Below are 22,514 nucleotides of genomic sequence, written 5' to 3' on the forward strand. Positions count from 1 at the left end.
TTATTACACCAGTGTTGTCAAGTTGTATTGGTGAGTGTAGTGTGCTATGCCTTGTGTCTTCTGCTAATGTAAAGAAAGCAACAGCGACATCTGCAGGTCAAGAGGAACATAGCTACATGTTTTTTACGGTATAAAGAAACATCTTCACATTAGTCTATACAATTATCGTCATCAGAGATCCAAATGAAAATGAAAATAAAACCATAAATGCCAGAAGTAGTTCTTTTATCAAAAAGTTTTATTCAGTAACATCAATGCCTTAACATAAGAGATGCTTTGGTGACTCGGGAACTTTCACTAAAAAACTAATAGGCATGTAGACCTAAAACCTGCTTAGTATTCAGATGTCACTATTATACTGTGTAATGTATAACATTCGGAGAAAAAACAAAAACAGCTTTCGTGTTGAGTATCCTTGAGACTCTAATGGAAGCGCAACAAGAAAGCTGGTGTAAGCGTCAAATAGAAGACTTAAATAAAAGTAATATTCAGTGGACTTGAAACAAACCACTTTGCTTGAATTTTTTAAGAGCTATAAATTGAGCATTTTCACAATGATCACGAAATATTTAATGAAAAATACATAGAGCTTTTTATTGTCTATGATTTAGCTCCCCATTTTCCTTCAAAATGGTTTAAAACAAGAAAAATATTTTACATTTAAAACAAAAACATGTGCGTCAGGTCCAAGTATGGATGCTATGTCTTTGTAATGGGTGGGGTCGATTGTACTCTAGGTGAACGTTGAGTTGTAGTCCAGCGGACAAGAGCCGGGGCTACTGTAGCTCAACAGGCATAATAGGGTGGATGAGAGGGTGGAGGCAGAGATGGCTGTTTGAACATCAGTACAACGCGTCGGTATTACTGCTTCTAGGCCTCTTGATCTTCTCTATGTTCTTCAGGATCATGTCGTGTAACGTTACCTTCACAGAAAATAAAGAGATCAGGTGGAAATTACAGCTAACGGTTTAAGTACTTCCAATAACTGCAATAAATGTTATATAAGAAATAGAGATAATAACTTACATATTGATTTCTGAGCTCAGAAACTATGATCTTCAGACTGATGTATTCCTTCTCATCGATCTCAGTTACTGTGCGCCGATAGTCCTCCTAATAATAAAGAACATTTTTATAAAATATCAATATTCATGCTCATCTTCACTTGTATAAGCGAGCCACAATCTCACAAGGGCCACACAACTTCTGTTTTCCTTACTGCTTTATATTTTATGTTCAGGATAACAAAAAAATGTATGTGTTTATGATGTTCATTTTTACAGTAATAGCCATTTATCTACAATCTCTATCACATGCACAAAAGACTCATCCAACACTAGAGAAAGTAGTTTAGAAATGTTGAAGCTCAACCAAAATCTATCATTTTTCATGGGAAAAAAAAGAAGCAATGTTAGATGGCAACAGAAATAACGACTTACCACATGTGGATATTTTGCTATTTTAGAAACCAGCTTCGCCCTTGTTATGTAGTATCTAGAAGTAAAGAAAAGAGTTAAAACAAACTATCCCAAGAATCTTTAAAATTCTAAAGAACAAGTAAACAATCAAACACAGCAAACTGTATCATCTAAGCAATTTGACATCAACCAGCTTTTTGTAAAACTATATGGTTAGGAATTGACAAGACCTTGATATCTGGTCGAGGTAAGATGCGGCCTCCCCTTCAACAGTTCTGAGTTCAGCTACCGTCTCCTCCTGGATTGACACTCCAAAGTTGTTGCCGTCCTCTATCCTGGGGATTAGCAGCTGAACCCACATTTTGACCTACAGAAGAACAAAAAACATGCTAAGAAAAGAAGATCCAACATCTGGAATGCTAACAGTGAAGTACAGATGTAGACTGATCATGTCCACAACACTTGCAGCAACTGTCTGGGAAGGGTGGCCACTAAACACTAAGAATCATTGTGTTTGTTCACATGTTGAATGTGTATATGCTGAAGCTAGAAAGTTGTTCAACCACAGTTAGACACATAGCTTTCCCTTTGAGAAGTCCATTTAGCCAGTTTAAGTGTATGTTTTGAATTAAGACAAGCCTGGCAACTCGGAATAGTTTTCACTCCATTTCATCAATAACCTTATATAAGACTTTTATAATATTGGACATAAGAGACATTACTTACTGTGTTACATTTCTCTATGAGTGTCCTGATCTCTGGTTTGACTTTTTCAATGAGATCCACAAGGCTTCCGTTGCTCTTCATCATCCCACCAGGCATGACAAAGACCTTGGTGCCAGTCACTGTGTTACACAGGAAAGAGAGAAAGGAGGGGACAATGATAACGTGTCAACAGGAGAACAAGAACATTTGGTACATGTATTGGCAAAGAAGTGCTACCGTAGTGCAAGAATAACACTGTACAATGCCTTTTAGTTGCTCTTTTGATGTGAGCTAATAAATGAAGGATACCACTCATATCCAAACATAAGAACACTGTCATTTACAGCAGAAGCATTCACATCTAAACTATTATTAATGATCCTCGAAAATATAAAGAATGGTATCCTTTGATCCAGAAAAAAAGTAAAGTAAGAAATATTTCACTTTAGATCTATTTGACCGAGTTAATAGTCTAGTACTCACCCTTGTCCTCCCCACCTCCATCCTCAAGCTTTCTCTTTTTGGCATTTTGCTGAGAAACAGATACAAACAGGATCAGGCTACACACTCCCCTCTGCCCTGCACACAGTAGTTATTGAGGATTTAGTTATTCTCTAAAAATGGAGACTCACCGCTTCTATTCCGTCATGGAGGTTTGAGAGCAGAATGGGGTCTGGCACTGTCAGGTTTATCTCTGAGTGTATCTCCTTCAGATCAGCGATGTTTATGATTGGGTCCTGAAAAACAACATGTTTGATTTAACTTACTTGATTGGTCAAAAACATTTATTGCCATGCAAGTTGTTTATTGTTTACACACCAAAAGACTAAGGCAAATTCCTTGTATGTGAAAACCCAGTTAGCACTCATTTATGTGCACTGATCTAGGGCTCAATGTGTATTCAGCTGAATGGACATATAACTGACCTTTAAGAAGTGATCGAGTTCCAGCAACTTCTTTGGGAAAAAACTTGCAACTAGATCTTCTGCCTAAAAGAAATGCAATCTTTTAGATACTTGGAAACACTTTTGATAGCAGTATATTCGCTGTCTGTGACACAACACTTACTTCTGAAGTGATACGTTCCCTGAAAGCATCGACCTGCGAAAACACAACACAAGGGTCCAATGATTCACATAAACTTAAACTTCAACAGCAGGTAAACACAACACACACATTAATGCATTAGTAATACTAGTCAACCTATATTTTATAGTTAAAATGATAGAGGATAATTCACTGCACAATGAATACGATACATTTAGTTAATGTTGCTGTGATGCACACTTATAGGTAAGTAATGTTTGGGATGATCAATCAATGTACTTTTAAAAAAATGTTTTACTTATGACCATACACTCTCTGTAGCAAGTGTTTCAGTAGACTATACATATTAAGAGCTATAACACTACTATAACTGTACTTTTTGTAGGTATGAGAACGGCAGCTTGTAAAATTGGCTAACTTGGTAGCTCAGGCCTTAATAAGGTAAGTCCTCTTCACAAACAGCGCAGCAACGTTAACCTCCATACAAGATGCGTATTGTCATTGTGTACCAACACCTGTTAGGAGGTTTGACAGGTGCATTTGTAACAGGCGGGAAACAAGCCGGTTAGCCACGTTTAGATAGCTGGCTGCTATTAGCTTGAGTTCTCATATCATGCTACAAAACGTGGCTAACATGCTAGCACGCAAATAGCAACAACACTTCGTATAAACCTAAACTGGGGCTTCAGAAATACAAACCTTACCTTGGTTTTAATTTCATTGTCCACTTTGAGGAGAGAAGACATCTTATGTGATCAAATAGGTGAAGAAAATAGCTGTCCAATAGCATTAAATTGGCCTCTAAAACGTGTGTGGCTTATTTTACCTGTCAGCCACACTTTGTGAGCTTAGAGATGACGTTGTTGACTCGCGACAGGAGGAAGGGAATCGATGTTTGGACTGCGCCTGCGCCAAAACGTCACCGTATTTTTCTCGACGCAGCTGACGATGTAAACAAGAAAAGACAGTCGAGGGCAACAGGGATCAAATAGGCCGGTGTCACTGCAAATGATAGACACTATATGCTCATAAACGGCTGACATGGGGCTGCCTGTTACGATTAAAGTAAATTTCCGTGGGAACGTGAAGAGATTTCTGGCTCAGGATCTGGACAAACTGGAGTGGGAGTCCGTTGAAGCCTGGGTAAGCTGCTGCTAGCTGAGCGTGCTGGCTAAACGCTGGCGCAGTTTGGTGAAGAGCAGGCCCAGACATGGCCTAGACACGTAAACAATAGACCACCTGAAGGACAGCCAATACTGTTGCGACAAAATGTACACAAGTGGTAATTGTGTAATGCTTACCCTTAATATGAGGGTTAGGTTTGCTATTATGCATTTTACAGGACAATAACAGTAGCTAGCTCTACTGTAAAGGTATTTCTCAGCGTGCCATTATTGATGTTTTGCTTACATGTGTGGTTGAAACAAATCTGAGGTGAAACATATATTTTTCCTCGGGGTTTGATAATCAATTCTTTAAATGTGTACATTTCAGATCAAAGCGTCTTTTGGGATCAACCACTTTCAAGTCAAATACTTTGATGAGGATAATGAAGAGGTAAGGGGGTGTATATAAATGTGTCCGTTCTTGTTGTTTTCACTGAAGGAATGTTACTTACTAGATGTACTTAAGTACTGTATATAAGTAAGTGTACCACACTTGGGTATGTACATTTTACTTCACTTCATTTATTTGAAAGCTTGAGTTACTTTGTAGATTCTGATTATTATGACAACATATAAATCAAACAGAGTAGTTTGTTAACAAGCATAAGAATACTTTAGTTCCAATATAAGTAAGATTGTAAATGGCTAAGTAAGGGAGCAGTACTGAACTACAACTTAGTACATTTACTCAAGTAATGTAAAAGAGTCAACTTTTAATACACAACTTGATTGTTTACATTTTGAACCACTTTTATACTTGGCAGATTTAGATGATTAATACACAACATAAAATCAACTAATAATGTATTATAACTGATTATAATTAAGCTACCCAACAATATACAGAGTAATGACAACTGGGCCCCCATTAACCACCCGCAACACTTAAGAGATGTAGATACTAATGTATCACCGACAGTAATATATATTATTCTGAATTGGGCCATTTTGTATCATGATATATATATATATTTTATACAGTAAACAAGTCCTCTTACTTTTGATACATTTGCTGATAATATTTATGTTATGGAAACTTTTGATTGCAGGAATGTTACCTGTAAAGCAGTATTTCAGTTCTTCCAGCACTGGTTTTTGAAAGAATGAACAATAATAATTATGTTTGACCTGCATGATCTTTAGGTATAAATTCATTGAAATATTCTAAAGTCATTCACTCTTTTTCTTTCAGATTTGTATAAACAGTCAAGGTAAGAAAAAAATTGTTTTGCCAACCTTTTATTTCATAATGTATTTGAAGTACAACATCAGCAAACAATTATATGTGATAATACCTAAACAAAGTAAACATTCTTATCGCAGAATAACAGAGAAGACAACAGAAAATACACAATTCTTACCAACAATATTCAAATACTTCATATAAAAAGTGGACATATGTGTTCTTTACATATATACAGTGGGGCAAAAAAGTATTTAGTCAGCCACCAATTGTGCAAGTTCTCCCATTTAAAAAGATGAGAGAGGCCTGTAATTTTCATCATAGGTATACTTCAACTATGAGAGACAGAATGAGAAAAAAAATCCAGGAAATCACATTGTAGGATTTTTAAAGAATTTATTTTCAAATGATTGTGGAAAATAAGTATTTGGTCAATAACAAAAGTTCATCTCAATACTTTGTTATATACCCTTTGTTGGCAATGACAGAGGTCAAACGTTTTCTGTAAGTCTTCACAAGGTTTTCACACACTGTTGCTGGTATTTTGGCCCATTCCTCCATGCAGATCTCCTCTAAAGCAGTGATGTTTTGGGGCTGTCGCTGGGCAACACAGACTTTCAACTCCCTCCAAAGATTTTCTATGGGGTTGAGATCTGGAGACTGGCTAGGCCACTCCAGGACCTTGAAATGCTTCTTACGAAGCCACTCCTTCGTTGCCCTGGCGGTGTGTTTGGGATCATTGTCATGCTGAAAGACCCAGCCACGCTTCATCTTCAGTGCCCTTGCTGATGGAAGGAGGTTTTCACACAAAATCTCACGATACATGGCCCCATTCATTCTTTCCTTTACACGGATCAGTCGTCCTGGTCCCTTTGCAGAAAAACAGCCCCAAAGCATGATGTTTCCACCCCCATGCTTCACAGTAGGTATGGTGTTCTTTGGATGCAACTCTGCATTCTTTCTCCTCCAAACACGACGAGTTGAGTTTTTACCAAAAAGTTCTATTTTGGTTTCATCTGACCATATGACATTCTCCCAATCCTCTTCTGGATCATCCAAATGCCCTCTGGCAAACTTCAGACGGGCCTGGACATGTACTGGCTTAAGCAGGGGGACACGTCTGGAACTGCAGGATTTAAGTCCCTGGCGGCGTAGTGTGTTACTGATGGTAGCCTCTGTTACTTTGGTCCCAGCTCTCTGCAGGTCATTCACTAGGTCCCCCCGTGTGGTTCTGGGATTTTTGCTCACCGTTCTTGTGGTCATTTTGACCCCACGGGGTGAGATCTTGCGTGGAGCCCCAGATCGAGGGAGATTAGCAGTGGTCTTGTATGTCTTCCATTTTCTAATAATTGCTCCCACAGTTGATTTCTTCACACCAAGCTGCTTACCTATTGCAGATTCAGTTTTCCCAGCCTGATGCAGGTCTACAATTTTGTCTCTGGTCTCCTTTGACAGCTCTTTGGTCTTGGCCATAGTGGAGTTTGGAGTATGACTGTTTGAGGTTGTGGACAGGTGTCTTTCATACTGATAACGAGTTCAAAAAGGTGCCATTAATACAGGTAACGAGTGGAGGACAGAGGAGCCTCTTAAAGAAGAAGTTACAGGCCTGTGAGAGCCAGAAATCTTGCTTGTTTGTAGGTGACCAAATACTTATTTTACCATGGAATTTACCAATGAATTCATTAAAAATCAGACAATGTGATTTCCTGGATTTTTTTTTCTCATTCTGTCTCTCATAGTTGAGGTATACCTATGATAAAAATTACAGGCCTCTCTCATCTTTTTAAATGGGAGAACTGGCACAATTGGTGGCTGACTAAATACTTTTTTGCCCCACTGTATATATATATACAGTATATATGTGTGTGTGTGATGTGCAATGAATTCTTACTTATCATTGTATTGTTGTGTTTGTATTTCAGATGAATATGAAGAAGCCATCAAGGTACTTGGGGATTGTGTTATTTCTTTAGAATATTAAAGACAAGACAAGATTTAAAGGCACATTACACAGGTCAATGTCATTAGATCATGCAGGATATGGGAATCAAGTGACTTTGTAGTGGCAGTTGAATTGAAACATTATTATGTGAATGAGATAGAAAAGAAAAAAGCATTGTATAACATGACTGTTACTCTCTAAGCATGTGACGAAATATAACGTCATACATCACATGTATTGTGTGACCTGCCTTAGGACATAAACCAGTCTAGTAGCATTCCAATAGTTGTTTAAATAGATATTTACAAGGCAACTGTGCCAAAAACAACAACACTGTGTTTGCATAGTTAATCCTAATAAGTTTATTTTTTGCAAAGTCAAGATAATAGCATATTGCTTTTATTCAATTTATCAAACGTGCGTACCTTTTGTGTCAGTCTCCTGTGGTATGCGTTTCATGCTTGTTTTCCACACAGAGCGCAGAGAAGCAGGGGAACCAGTTGCACATGAACGTGTACAAGATGAAGGGGCAGGCCTGTGGAGGCCCGCTGAAGACGGAGGTGAAGGAGCTGAAAGGAGACCTACGGCCTGCTCCTCCGTATCCATCAAGGGTGAAAACGGTGGATAAAGGCACACAGGTCACCCCGGAGCGAGAAGCTGTAAGGAAACAAACAGATTCTCCTCCTCTCCTTCCACTTTCTACTGATTATGTGCTCTCACATATGCAGTGTTTACAGCGCATGTTTTTCTTTACAGTTGCATTACAGCAGTATTAGAGGGTGCCTGTACTGGGGCTAGGTCATCACCCTAGTTCGAATCCGGCTCGGGAACATGTGCTGCGTGTAATTCCCTCTGTCTCCCCTCTTCTGATCTGTCTCCTAAATAAAGGCAAACAATCTTTAGATTAATTAGATTCATCAAAGCCCAATTTATGTAAAGGTCAGATAACAGTCTTTCATTGCCTGTGCCTTTATCTGGCAATGATGGAAATATTACAGGGAATTGTGTGGTCAGTTTGTGACAATGCAAGTCAAGCTCAACTCAACTCAACTCAAAGATAAGAGGTACTTTATTGATCCCAAATTGAGAAATGTTTTTGTTGCAGCAGCATAAAAAAACAAGGCATTGCACATAATTATAAACTAAAAGAGTAAAAATAAACAATTCTAAAGTATAAACTTCTCAGAATAGAAATATAAATAAATCGGCATTAGAGATTAGAACATTTACAGATGACCGTGAAGATAAAAAAATCTATAAGCGATCTCACAAATAAAGCACTATCGGAGGGCCAATTTTCAGTTAACACAATATAAAGCAGGATATTATTTACAATAAGTGTGTAAGGAATGGAATATGAAATATAAATGTACACTGTGAAGTTATAAATCCAGTTAACAAAAGAGAAACTGTGGAGCAGTGAGTTCTCTGGCAGCCAGAGATGATTTTATATGCAAGAAAAGGAACCCTCACACCTCCTTGATGTAAGCCTGATATATTCTGATACAGGTCACAGTAAAAGACAACAAGGGGAACAAGCCAGAAGATGAGCCACCTCCCATGTGGTTTAGATCGTACATGGAGAAGGTAAGAGTTCTATAATGTTTTGGGTAACTACAACTTCATATTTTTGCTTCTCCAGCTTTTAATAACATAGAACAAACTTATTTTGTTCTTCTTGTTTTATAGTTTAAAGATGAGGTGGTGAAAGAGGTGGTGGAAAGGATGTGCAATGACTTTTCTGGCCAGTGTTGTACCCACAAATCACCTGATGGGCCCCTTGAAGCCAGTGGCGGTCCTTTAGGGCCAAGGCCGGGCCCCTCCACCTCAAGTGGATCCCTGGGCTACACCCCGAACTGCAGCAACTGCAACAAACTCACCTCTGAAGGGGCCTACAAGTGCAGGTAGAGACGCATGATAAGAAAATGAGAAGTAGCTAATTGGAAAATAAACAATGTGATTAAACATGGCACACTTTTCAGATCCAGAAAATGTTTGATCTGAGTCAATAAGGGACAACAGTGATGATCTCACATACACAATGTTTAGTGGTCCTTTTGACCATTGTGCCTTTTAGGAGGTGGTACTTGCGTGTTTACGTCATACTGTTACTTGCGTTCCGTGCTCTTTAAGCGTTTATGAGTATCCATATAATTGCTTTTCCTTGGCTTGTTCCCTGCCAGTGTGTGCCCGTCCTGCATCCTGTGTGAGATGTGCAGACATAGCCATGACCCCAGCCACAACCTCGTGAGAACCAAGACACCTCTCTCCATCCCTGAGCATGGCATGTCGGGAGAGTTGAGGTAAACCCCCAAGACCGAGGATCAATCTTCCCACTTCTTGAAACTATAAGACATTCTTACTTGCAACAGTGCTAGCCCTTTTTGCTATCACTTCTTCTGCATTATTGGAGGAAAACATAAATATGAAATAGACGCAGGGCAAGACTGCAACATGTTTTAGCAGCTAGATTACCGTAAATAATGAATAATGAGTGTGTATGTGTTTTGTTCTTGGAAAATAAACTTTTGATAGTCAACAAATAGGTGTTCCTGATGACATTTCAAACCAGGTTCCCAAGGCGAGGAGACAGGACTGTGCGCAAGGCCGAGCGACAGCGCCTCAAAGCTGAAAGGAGGCAGCTCAGAGCTGAAGTGAAGGAAATCAAGAAGAAACTGAGACTGGAGAAGAGGGGGCTGCAGTGGAGTGGGCCCTCTACCTCAGGCAGAGCCAACCTGACAAACATGGCCTCCACGTCCACCCAGGTCCCAGCCCTGTCCCCCCCTGCTGCCACAGAAACTGCCTCAGGTCCAGCCCCAGCCCAAGGCCCCATCCCTGCCCCGGTCCCTGATCCCCAGACCTCCAGTCCAGAGTAAGCGCCATCTCGGAAGGGCGTCCGCCAGTGCTGGGTACCTCAAACCCAGCATGGATGCAATAAAAGTCCTTTTTTTCCAAGAAAAGAAATCAAAATATGCCATCTTTGTAATCTAGTCTGTATGAGTGTGTCGCTGGCTGCTCTGGGGTGGTGGAAAATGTTGGAACTACCTCAATGTGAAAACTGCTGCTGCTGCTGCTTCATAGATTTTCTAAGAAAAATTGCTTTTGAGCTGCAAAAAAAAAATCTGGGGGTCCTGCTTTTTTGATTCGTAGAGAACAAAAGAGATGGGTATTTTAAGAAACCAGGGCTATTTTCAACAATGCTCTGTACACTTGAAACTAGGGGTCCCGGGGTCTCGAACACGTCCTTGGTTCCTACTATGGCTGCCTTGTTTCTGGATGAAAATCTGCCGGACGGCACCCGTCTGGAGCCTGGTACCAAGTTCATCAAATACTGGAAGATGAGGAACTCGGGCACTATCAGCTGGACCTCAGAGACTAAGGTACTGCTCCCACCCGCCGAGAGGACTGGCCCCTCTGCTTCACTCCCAATTTGAGTCCCCGCTCAGCTTCTTATCCACTAACACCAGCTAAAATGTGTTACCCAGCCTAATCCTACTTATGCCCTTTCTGTCTCAGATCTCACATTTTTTTAAATTCAGTTAATTCTGTTTTGTTATTTCAGTTTTTAAATCTTTGTCATTGTTTGAGTGCGTGTGTGTGGGTTTCCCTCACTTGAGTTTATTATTTTTCTGCTGAGTGACTTTGGCTGCATGCTGTTGTCCTTGTGCCTTTTTCGCATGTGTATTCCTATTTTGTGTTTTGTGTATGTGTGTACGTGCACCCAGCTAGTGTTCATGTGGGGAAACCTCGGCCTGGCGTCAGAGGAGAGGAAGGAGGTGCCGGTCCCCTTGCTGCTGCCGGGACAAGTGGGAGTGGTCAGTGTGGCCTTTGTGGCTCCCGTGATGGAGGGGACGTACACCTCCCACTGGCGGCTGGCGCACTGCGGGTGCCAGTTTGGCCCGCGGGTCTGGTGCAGCATCGTGGTCGACCTCGGTGACGGCCGTAACGCACTCGGGCATCAGAGCAAACGACTGGCAAGTCTGATAACCAATGACACAATGTACAACGGCAGAGAGAACATCCACTGTTGGCATGTATACTCAAGTACATTGTTTACTTGAGTATATCAATTATTTCTATGTTATACTTCTACTGGACTTATTTGATCGATAAAATAATTAGTAACGTTGAGGGGTGTTATTACAATTTCATCACCAACAATATTATTTTTGATTCTTTCAACAACAATATGACAATTAGCTTGAATCATTAATTCTGCCACAATTTCTGATTAAGGGGCCCGGGATCAATATGAAATGATATCTTACTCACATTTAACATAATCATTAACATTTGTTTAATAAATCCAAGTCTGTATAAAATATATGCACTTATAGGCATAGGAATTTCGAAATAAAAGCCTATCTTAAAGACATACAATGTTTTCACTTTGCATAGACAATATTGAATCGATGATGATTCAATTTACACCCCTGGTTACATTTTCGTTTATGTTAATACAATTTGTTTTGCATAGGCTTATATAAAACATATGAGTTATTAAGACACAGGTTCAAAATCACTTTGCTTTTTACTTACAAGAAACACAAAACTCCTTTGGGCCATTTTTCTCATCTCAGATGATTGTTCGCAGTTCTTCCAAAGAGAGTTTTTACCTCTTTGAGTTTGGGGCTGTAAAGAGGTTGATTTATTCAGTATTTCACATAAAAGCTAATATTAGAGAAACAATCTAATTAAAAGCAGATGTGTCTGGTTCCAGTGTATTAATTAGAAACGGGATGTCTTTGTTAGGATTTAAAGAAACTGATATTTCATTATAATCAAGGAATCCTTAAATTAATAGCGACGCCAAACTTGTTCTTCTCTTTAATGGTTGAACTTTCTGAATGCACACTGTAGTGATACTCATGATGTCATGCTTGTGTGTGCTCCAGAAGGAGGAGGTGAGTCCAGTGGAGAAGGAGAAGGAGGTCAGGTCAAAGGACAGCGGCCCTGGCTTGCCTGTAGACCTGAACCACGAAGACTACTACTTCCCCTCAGTGGACCTGCTCACTGCACAGGTGCACACTCAAAAAGATCTGCTTTTCATCTACCGTATCATTTATTTTCAGCTAATACCTGTGCCTTGTTTGTGATCGCACACACTGACAGAACAGCTTTCACCTTCCATGCACGTCTCCTTTTTTATAGGATCTACTGTCATTTGAGCTGCTTGATATAAATATTGTGCAAGAGTTGGAGAAAGTTCCGAACAACACTCCTGTTGGTGAGATATATGTTACGTTTTAAACCAAATTAATTGAGGAAGATATGGCTATACTTACAAATTTGAAAATGGATAAATAAGTGTGGACATTTTTTGTGTTTGCTTTTCATGAATCTAGATTTGACTCCCTGCATATCCCCTCTGCCCCATGATCCACCAGTGTTGGAGAATCCTGTCATTTCCCAGATTAAAGAAGACGCAGAGGTCACAGGGGTCAGAAAGCTTTTTGGTAAGACTGATTGACAACAAAAAGAGAGAATTATGTGTTCTTCATTTTGTGAAGATGATGTTGCGTCGCAAGGAAATGCAACAAGTGAAAAAAAAGCACTTTCTATCTTGATGCTAGCGGCTGAAGGCTACATTAGCCACTGCTAGCATAACACACGGGGGTCAAGTTGTATTGTGAATAATGTAGTTGCTAGATTTTGACAAGAAAAAAGAATGTGTGGAAAAAAGAAGATATCTCTGTGTCTGCTGCATATATCTGTCAATCATGAGTCCATTACAGAAGTTCATTGTTAAATCTCTGGATTATTCTGTTAATATTTGTTGTATTATGTCAAGCAGTGAAACTGAGGCAGCAGAACGAGCAGCTGGAGCATGTGGTCCAGGAGGAGGACCGGGAGGAGGAGATCAGTGGAGCCCAGTTCCTCTGTGAGACAGTCATCCGCTCCCTCACCTTAGAGGAGGCCCCTGATCACAGACCCCTGCGCAGGGCCCAGCACAGCAGCCACAAACCACAGGGTGAGAATGAGTCCTTTAATCACACTGTTGTTATGTGGTGGAAAGCCTTGCAATGCATCTTAAGTTCCATAATAGTTATTAAAAAATGTCGTCAAAGTCATCTAAGAAACCTCTTTTGTGTTTTGTGCTGTATAATGAGGGGCTCACTCTCCCTTTTTTCTTCCAGTTGTGTCGCGGGGCACCAGCTTTTGCTTGGAAAGGGTTGTAGAGGCTGAGAAGACGACAGAGACGGTGCAGGAGGGAAGTGAGGAGATCTGCGCCGTTAGACTTGAGAGTTCAGCTCTTCCTGTCAACACAGGCCTCAACCAGATCACAGAGGAAGAGGAGAACAGAACAGGTTAGTAAACCACTTCCAAGACTCTTGATTATTCCAATTAAGCGTCTGATTCTTCTTTATTTGATTTTGCTTATTTTTATTACATCTGTGGTTATAATTTCACACCAAAAGTTTGATATCTGTAATTCGAGATGCTAATTTTGTTGTTCGTTGTCTTTTTTTTGTCTTTTTTTTCAGTTTTGGCGGAACCAGCGAATGAAAACCTGCATATGAGTTCCCAGCATGATATCGAGAACGAAGAGGTCATGGATGACATGCAGAACATGGCAGATATTCAAGAGGAGAAAGAAGAGGGTGGAAATAAAGGAGAAGACTGGGAGGAGGTGTGGTTTTAATTTTTTTTAACTAAAACTTTTCTCTGGCATCTTATCTGTAAGACTCTTTATCATTTAGGATCCACGTTGTCCTTTAAACCGTATCAGTTTTCTAATGTAATCAAGTCCACCATCTCCTGCCTCCTGTGTCTCAGGTCAGCAGTCAGACCTCCTCAGTCTCCTCCTGCGACGATTACATCATCGTCCTCCCAGACTGCTTTGACACCAGCCGGCCTCTGGGGGAGTCCATGTACAGCTCTGCCATGTCACAGCCAGACCCCACCACCGCTGCTGCTGCTGCTGATGATGATGTGACCCAAGCCGAGCCGGACGCACTGGAGGAGGAAGAGGAAGACTCCAACTCCGAGCCGGACGACGTGGCCCCACTGAGAGAGAGGCAGGAGGCGGTGGATGCCGAGGATTTGTCTGCGAACACATGGCCTCCACCCGTCCATCCCCCCAGCAGCAGCGTGAATCAGATGCTGTGCGCCTCCCAAACCCTGGACGCCGTAACGCTCACGCCTGTAGTAGTGCCTCCACCAGTGCTGCCTGACCCCCTGCTGCCCCCACCCACACTCTACTCACCCAGGTGAGATCACACAAATGGTCCCCCTGGATTTCGGTCCGGTTTTTGGTTCTTGTTGTTAAATGTCTTCGGTTTCCTGTGAACAATGTCCAGTATCAATACACATAGGGAAATTTCCCCAATAATTGCGTGACCATCACTTTTTGGTTAAATAATGTAAAACACTGAAAGTATATACTGTGTGTATTAGTGATGCGCGGGCTGGCCCAAAACCCGTGGGCGGGTCGGGCGGGCCGGGTTGTTTTTTCCGTGGAAAATGCGGGTAGCGGGCGGGTCGGGTAAAAATCGCAATTATTCCAGCTATTATAGTTATATGTATCCGTTCATATGCTTGTCTTTTGTGTAAGGATAAAATGGGGTTTTCTCCCTCTCTTCCCGCTCCGTCTCATGCACCGCACACAGGCAGCACGTCAGAAGGCAGCAGCAAGCTGCGAGCTATGCCTCCTGTCAATCATTTGTTTAGCGAAAATAATAGCCTGCCGTGCATCTCCTCATAATTGTGAGCAAAACCCCTCGTTAATAGGCCTACCGTTTGGCAAATCACGACGTAAACTCATTGGTATCTTTTTTTTTTTTTTCTCCCATTTTCGCGGGTTGGGTCGGGTTGGGTTAAAAAATCAGAGCGTAATTTTGCGGGTCGGGCGGTGCGGATTGGCTGTCACGATGGGTTGGGTTGGTGCGGGGGTTAAAAATCCTTAACCCGCGCATCACTAGTGTGTATGTATATATTGTATTGTTTATACAGTGGGGCAAAAAAGTATTTAGTCAGCCACCAATTGTGCAAGTTCTCCCATTTAAAAAGATGAGAGAGGCCTGTAATTTTTATCATAGGTATACCTCAACTATGAGAGACAGAATGAGAAAAAAAATCCAGAAAATCACATTGTAGGATTTTTAAAGAATTTATTTTCAAATTATTGTGGAAAATAAGTATTTGGTCAATAACAAAAGTTCATCTCAATACTTTGTTGTATACCCTTTGTTGGCAATGACAGAGGTCAAACGTTTTCTGTAAGTCTTCACAAGGTTCCCACACACTGTTGCTGGTATTTTGGCCCATTCCTCCATGCAGATCTCCTCTAAAGCAGTGATGTTTTGGGGCTGTCGCTGGGCAACATGGACTTTCAACTCCCTCCAAAGATTTTCATGGGGTTGAGATCTGGAGACTGATTAGGCCACTCCAGGACCTTGAAATGCTTCTTACGAAGCCACTCCTTCGTTGCCCTGGCGGTGTGTTTGGGATCATTGTCATGCTGAAAGACCCAGCCACGCTTCATCTTCAGTGCCCTTGCTGATGGAAGGAGGTTTTCACTCAAAATCTCACGATACATGGTCCCATTCATTCTTTCCTTTACACGGATCAGTCGTCCTGGTCCCTTTGCAGAAAAACAGCCCCAAAGCATGATGTTTCCACCCCCATGCTTCACAGTAGGTATGGTGTTCTTTGGATGCAACTCTGCATTCTTTCTCCTCCAAACACGACGAGTTGAGTTTTTACCAAAAAGTTCTATTTTGGTTTCATCTGACCATATGACATTCTCCCAATCCTCTTCTGGATCATCCAAATGCCCTCTAGCAAACTTCAGACGCGCCTGGACATGTACTGGCTTAAGCAGGGGGACACGTCTGGAACTGCAGGATTTAAGTCCCTGGCGGCGTAGTGTGTTACTGATGGTAGCCTCTGTTACTTTGGTCCCAGCTCTATGCAGGTCATTCACTAGGTCCCCCCGTGTGGTTCTGGGATTTTTGCTCACCGTTCTTGTGATCATTTTGACCCCACGGGGTGAGATCTTGCGTGGAGCCCCAGATCGAGGGAGATTAGCAGTGGTCTTGTATGTCTTCCATTTTCTAATAATTGCTCCCACAGTTGATTTCTTCACACCAAGCTGCTTACCTATTGCAGATTCAGTTTTCCCAGCCTGGTGCAGGTCTACAGTTTTGTCTCTGGTCTCCTTTGACAGCTCTTTGGTCTTGGCCATAGTGGAGTTTGGAGTATGACTGTTTGAGGTTGTGGACAGGTGTCTTTTATACTGATAACGAGTTCAAAAAGGTGCCATTAATACAGGTAACGAGTGGAGGACAGAGGAGCCTCTTAAAGAAGAAGTTACAGGTCTGTGAGAGCCAGAAATCTTGCTTGTTTGTAGGTGACCAAATACTTATTTAACCGAGGAATTTACCAATTAATTCATTAAAAATCCTACAATGTGATTTCCTGGATTTTTTTTCTCATTTTGTCTCTCATAGTTGAGGTATACCTATGATAAAAAATCACAGGCCTCTCTCATCTTTTTAAATGGGAGAACTTGCACAATTGGTGGCTGACTAAATACTTTTTTGCCCCACTGTATGTAGTACATGAGTGAATTATCCTCCAACTGATAGTAGTGTTTGAACTGTTGATTGTTTATAATTCAAATATTTAATGTAGCATTGAAGAGGATTCCTCACTGCGCTTTTTAAAGTGGTGTTATGTAAACCAGATTCCTTACTTCTAGCGACAAAATTAGAAATCATAAAGATCGTCAGGGCAACAGCCTCATCTCTCTCCCTCTCCTTGAGCACTATGCATAGGCGGGCTGAAAATCACTGAGCTATATGCAACTAAATGCCCTTAGCGTCATTTAGCTAATGCTGCTACTTTGCACATGACGCGCTGCAATTCGTTTTCAGTCATTTTGTGCCAAAAATGAAGCCTTTCTTTTCCCAGGAGATTGTATCTGGTCAGACAGGATTCCATTTTGAAAGCTAGGCTTATAGGGAACCAATCTAATCACTGGTGGTTTAATTATTCTATACCCATTACATGTTGCATTCAACATTAACTTCACAATAAGTTAAAGCAAATAACTTGTCTATTACCACTTAAAAAAGCTATTTCATTTGGGATTGAATAGAACATTAAGTGATTCCTTTTTTTCCCTATTTTTTCTGCCTGCTACAGCCTTTATATGGTTTAATCGTCTTTGTTTGATTTGTGCTTCAGGTCTGAGGCACTGTACCTGGCTGAGGATCCCAGTCCTCCAGCCTGTGAATCATATGAACCACATCAACCGAGGGTCCACCTAAACGGTGAGTTTCACTGTTTATACCCCCAGCTTTAAGCACATCACAGTATCATAGTCCAAACTGGCACACATGGAGCATGAAACGTACACACCATTCATGCATATTTTCACTCAGCATGACACAGCAGTATCAACACACATCTTCACCAGTGTTTTTAGGTGTTAAATAAATAACACTGTGATGGATTGACTTCAGTGTTGCATCACAGAAAGGAAACACATTTTGCCCTTTGTGGGAAGACAGGAAGTGAGAGCACACACAAGCTTTCAGGATTTGTTGCTTCAGCAGAATGCTTTGTTCCTCCTCTAATATTATGTTTGCATGTGTGTGTGTTCCTTTTTTCTTTCTTTTTTTAAATCTGCTTTCCAGTATCATCTGGTCTGTCAAGATCAGCAGGCTCAGCATCCAGTGCCTTTGAGACATACAACCCCAGACCCAGCAACGCTTTGCAGCCAAGGTGCAATACAACAAAGAGTAAAATTTGATATATTTCACTTTCATAAAGCAGATTCCTTCGTTGGTTTCTCTTAAGTGTTGCCCAAATGCATCTGTTTTCATATTGTATTTTTGTAACAACCTGATCTGATAGCTTTTAACAGACTCTATAATCAGAAATGTGATGCAATCCTAACCTTGCATGCTTTCTATGTCTTTTTTTATAAACAAGTCTGACTAGAACATGTTGTTCTCTGCTATATTGTACAACCCAGCTTAACCACATCCCTGTCTCTATACAAGGGGCCAAGGAGGCATCACCGAGGGACTTGTCAAAGGGGCCCTCTCTGTGGCAGCGTCCGCTTATAAAGCTCTCTTCACTGGACCAAACTGCTCAATACAGGTACATCACATACATCACACAGAAACCCTTAATCAAACATTCTTTTTGTTTTGTGTATCCAAGAGGCACAGCATAACAAACAGTATATTACGGTTATAGTGGGAAGATTACGTTACTGAAAGGCAAGTTGATTATTTTCATAAGATTTCTTCTTAAAAAGAGTTAAAAGGCCCCTTTTTTATTTCCTTTTTCTGAAGTGTGATATATAGGTTTTTGTGCACGTAAATGGTCTGCATAGGCTGAAATCCCAATGTTCCCACCAGAGGGAGTTCCTCTTGCACCCCCCTACCCCTTGCATGAAACACCTCAATTGGAATACTTTGTTTACTTCTTTAACATAGTGACATAACTACATAACACTTTTGCTTATACTGGCTAGCGCTCCCACACATTGTCGTGATAGGCAAAGGGGCGGGACATCTCTAAGCAGTTGACCAATCACAACAGGGCCGGCCAGCTAACCAATCAGAGCAGACTCGGCTCTGGTTTCAGACAGAGGGTGAAAAGAGGTGCAGCAAAACAGGCAGCATGAGAAAAATAAAGAGCTTTTTCAACATTAAAGTATGTAAACATGTCACATAGCAGGCTCAAAATACAAATATGAACCTGGAAATTAGCATAATAGGGCCACTTTAAGAGTTGGCCCTCCGAAAATGTTATGAAATTGGCGAGAACATGTGTGAGAGATAGTACATTTCCAGGAACTTATGATCTTTGCATCAGCATTTCCCACAGAAAATTTGAAATCAAGAAGGAAACGGGTCCTAACAGAATGAATGTATGACCCAAATCTCCAGATCCCCTTATGACAGGGCACTGTTTTCATTTAAAAACTCACTTCTTTTTTTCTGTTTCACATTTCCAGTTATAGCAGGCTTCTTTTTCCAACCAAACAATGACTAATAAACCCCCTTTACACAACCTGTGCAGCACCAGACAGCAGAGAGACAGAGATAGCTACCAGCTGGTGAACATAGTGGAGCATTTAGAAGTGAAAGAGCCAGATATATCCACCGAGGGTTTTTTTAGAACAAATCCAGGCTTAAATGAAAGTGAATATCATCAAGTGGACATAAAAAGGCTTCAAAACACTACTAATTCTGCTCTGCATCAGAACTCAAAGTACATCATAACAGCTTTATAGTGTAATAATATGTCTTCAGTTACATTCAAAGTTTTTTACCATTGCCCTTTGAAAAATAACTGCTGCTAACAAGTTCCATTAACCAAAAGGTCTGTTTTAGTTCAGAAGTACTCTTTTACTAAATAAAGCAGTACTATAAATAGGTTGAAAATCGCAGTTGAAGTCTTGCATTCAAACTATACTTTCTTGGAAAAGTACAAACGTACTCGTCATCTATCAGCATCTACGTGTACTAGCACCAAAAAGGTACTCATAATGAAGAATGGCCCATTTCAGACTAATAAATATTATTGTTATATTATTATAAAAATATCACAATACCTTGGTGGTGATTATAATAAGCAACAGGTAAAGATGAGGCAATTTGTTATACTTGATCTGCATGGTAGGTTTAACCTATAATAATATAAGATAATTCATTAGTTGATTCACATTTTATAATAAAGATTTGACTTTTGCAATGTAATTAAGGCTGTCCAATAAATATAGTGAAATAAAAGGTACAATATTTGTCTCAAACTCAGTAAACTCTGTCTGTATTTACTCTGTATGTCCCCTTATCCCACCATTTCATCGCTGTTTTTGTTTCCTCCTCCAGCGAGGCATCGACCCCGCCACCCGACAGGACCCTTCCCTGATGGCGATGCTGCTGGAGATGGGCTTCAGAGACCAGCGGCTCAACCAGCGGCTGCTGAGGAAGCACGGCTACAGCCTGCTGCACACCGTCAACGAGCTTGTGCAGATAACTGAGGACAGCCACAACAAAGCTGTCAACACCCTGCACTGAGCGAGGGGAAAGCTAAGGCTAAATGCATTTGACTTTTAAACATTACGTAAAGAGAATATAAAGATTATGACCTGCGTATACTGTTTATCACCCTTTCCAGTGTCTAGGTTTGTTTTAAAATATGTAAAGAAGAGACAAAGATGTTTATGATTCGTACAATTCAATACTATTCCAAAGGGTGGATGGTTATTTAGAACTGATATTAACGATAACGAGACAGATGAAAGAGATTATTTCTTGGATTTGTTCATCAGAGAGAAAATAGATATTGGCTTTTTCTGCCTTTGCCTTTTGATTTAGCTTCAACATTTTGACAAAATTAACCATATCGATGCTTGTGAATTCTTACAAATAGTGGTTAACCTTTGCCACGCCTTGGTTACCCACTCAAATGGGAGGAGCTGTTGTTTCGACAGGCAAAATTGCGTATTCGCACTCTTCATCTTAAGTGTTTGTATGGCTGTTGTTGCTGCTTCCTCAGCGCTGAAAAAAAAAAGTCTCTTGACAGGGCTTGGCTAGATTCCTCTCACAAATAGAGTGAAGAAAATGAATGTCACTAAAGATAGATAGAGACAGCTCTCATGTGTGCCACTGAAGCTAACGTAGCTAATGATAACTGGGTGGTAAGGGTCAGCAGTGCAGTAGTGAGAATATTTAACTTTTCCCAATTATTGTAGTGAACTCTGCCTAAACAATGCAATCTTCTTTCTGTATCAGAGTACTGTTATTTTAGACGTTGACATGTGGAATGTATACTTAAACTGTCCGAAACTGACTCGGATGTTTTCTAACGCTTTTTAGGAGACACCTGCATGACAGGTAGAGGCTTTAGAGATGTGTTCTCGTGGTCTTAGCACAGTCACGGTAGAAAGTGTCCGCTTCCTTTGCGTCTACATCCTGCCTGCATATCTGGCTGAAACAGTCATTTAACACTTACTTAAACCCCAGATGTCTCTAACAACACATTCCTCACTCTCATAGTGGAACCAAGTATATCTTATTTCATTACATTGCCTTTATAAAAACATCATATTAGTTTACTGAAATATACATGTGGTGATTTGTGGTGTGAGTGTGCAGATTTAAGTTGATGTCTGTTATTTTGAATCCTGTGTGGGTGGTTGTGGATTTTCTTTGGAACCATATTTCCTTTTTTTGATCGTCCAGGTTTTAAAAAATCATGCTCTGAATAATTCTGACTATATCTACTATGCTTGTCAACTTAGTCCTCTGTCACAGAGTGTATACATAAAATATCCTTCTACTGTCAATCCGCCAATAAAACATTTGCACATCTCTCTTGTCTCTTTTCTGTTAGTCTCTAAATGTAGGAACATGGTACACCTATGTATCTGTATAAGCAGGAGGGCAGGCTGTACTAGGTTAATGGAACGTGTCAAAAGTTCAGAAGTTACATTCTTTAAAGTAGTGATGATGCTGCATTTTTGACAGAATGAGGTTGGGTTTAACATATTTTATGACCGCTTGTGTACATCAAAGCTGCATTACTAATGTATGTAGGTAGCCAAGTGGTTGACTCACTGCACTTGACATATCATTCTCAGGTTCATACAGTTTTGAGTTTGTATTAGAAAGAAACACATCTATTTTCTCATACTATATCTGAGCATACTTGTATTCACCACCCGCCTGAAGTTTTTAGCGCCTGTCTCTTTAAGCCCTGTTCCAAAAACAGCTGTAGTTAGTCAGTGTTTTCCAGCTCTGACATATTTGCGGTCCCTGTGTCACAATAATATTGGTTGTTTCATGTTGAATCTCTAGCTTACTCTTGCTTGCCTCTCCAGCTTTTCCTACCCAAGCTTTAAGTAAAAGAACATAAGTATCACCAGCAAAATGTACCTAGGGTCCTGATTGATTTGGCATCACCCTGGTGTAACAAGAAATGCAGTCTGCTACTACAAGTCCCTGAATTCATGGGGCTGTAAAACTATTGTATGTGGGAGAGAAACTCCCCCTGGAAGGAATTTTTGGGGTTAGCGATACTCTATG

General features: G+C 40.6%; 2 protein-coding genes across 4 annotated transcripts; one reads left to right on the plus strand and one right to left on the minus strand.

Annotated features, from left to right (window-relative positions):
- Nucleotides 1-217: 217 nt before the first annotated feature.
- On the minus strand, nt 218-4,127 carry psme3 (proteasome activator subunit 3). The gene is made up of 10 exons (XM_063893858.1): nt 3,875-4,127; nt 3,192-3,224; nt 3,050-3,112; nt 2,756-2,860; nt 2,607-2,655; nt 2,145-2,263; nt 1,649-1,785; nt 1,440-1,494; nt 1,027-1,113; nt 218-923 (listed from the first exon to the last, which is right to left on the minus strand). The coding sequence occupies exons 1-10, from the start codon at nt 3,914-3,916 to the stop codon at nt 843-845; spliced, it is 771 nt and encodes a 256-aa protein (XP_063749928.1). The 5' UTR covers nt 3,917-4,127; the 3' UTR covers nt 218-842.
- Nucleotides 4,090-21,800, plus strand: nbr1a (NBR1 autophagy cargo receptor a). Of its 3 annotated transcripts, none has more exons than XM_063893856.1 (22): nt 4,090-4,313; nt 4,665-4,727; nt 5,529-5,547; nt 7,442-7,464; nt 7,938-8,120; nt 8,971-9,048; nt 9,151-9,365; nt 9,645-9,764; nt 10,034-10,333; nt 10,682-10,841; nt 11,187-11,435; nt 12,357-12,482; nt 12,613-12,688; nt 12,807-12,917; nt 13,253-13,432; nt 13,599-13,769; nt 13,947-14,092; nt 14,239-14,672; nt 17,653-17,738; nt 18,105-18,209; nt 18,474-18,573; nt 20,316-21,800. In XM_063893856.1, exons 1-22 carry the CDS (start codon nt 4,212-4,214, stop codon nt 20,353-20,355), a joined length of 3,087 nt encoding a protein of 1,028 aa, XP_063749926.1. In that variant the 5' UTR covers nt 4,090-4,211; the 3' UTR covers nt 20,356-21,800. The 3 variants fall into 3 exon arrangements, with proteins under 3 accessions (XP_063749926.1, XP_063749924.1, XP_063749925.1); XM_063893854.1 differs by having other exon boundaries at nt 18,105-18,192; XM_063893855.1 differs by having other exon boundaries at nt 13,256-13,432; nt 18,105-18,192.
- Nucleotides 21,801-22,514: the final 714 nt, after the last annotated feature.

The sequence above is a fragment of the Eleginops maclovinus genome, chromosome 10, assembly GCF_036324505.1.
Source record: "Eleginops maclovinus isolate JMC-PN-2008 ecotype Puerto Natales chromosome 10, JC_Emac_rtc_rv5, whole genome shotgun sequence".
NCBI lineage: Eukaryota > Metazoa > Chordata > Actinopteri > Perciformes > Eleginopidae > Eleginops > Eleginops maclovinus.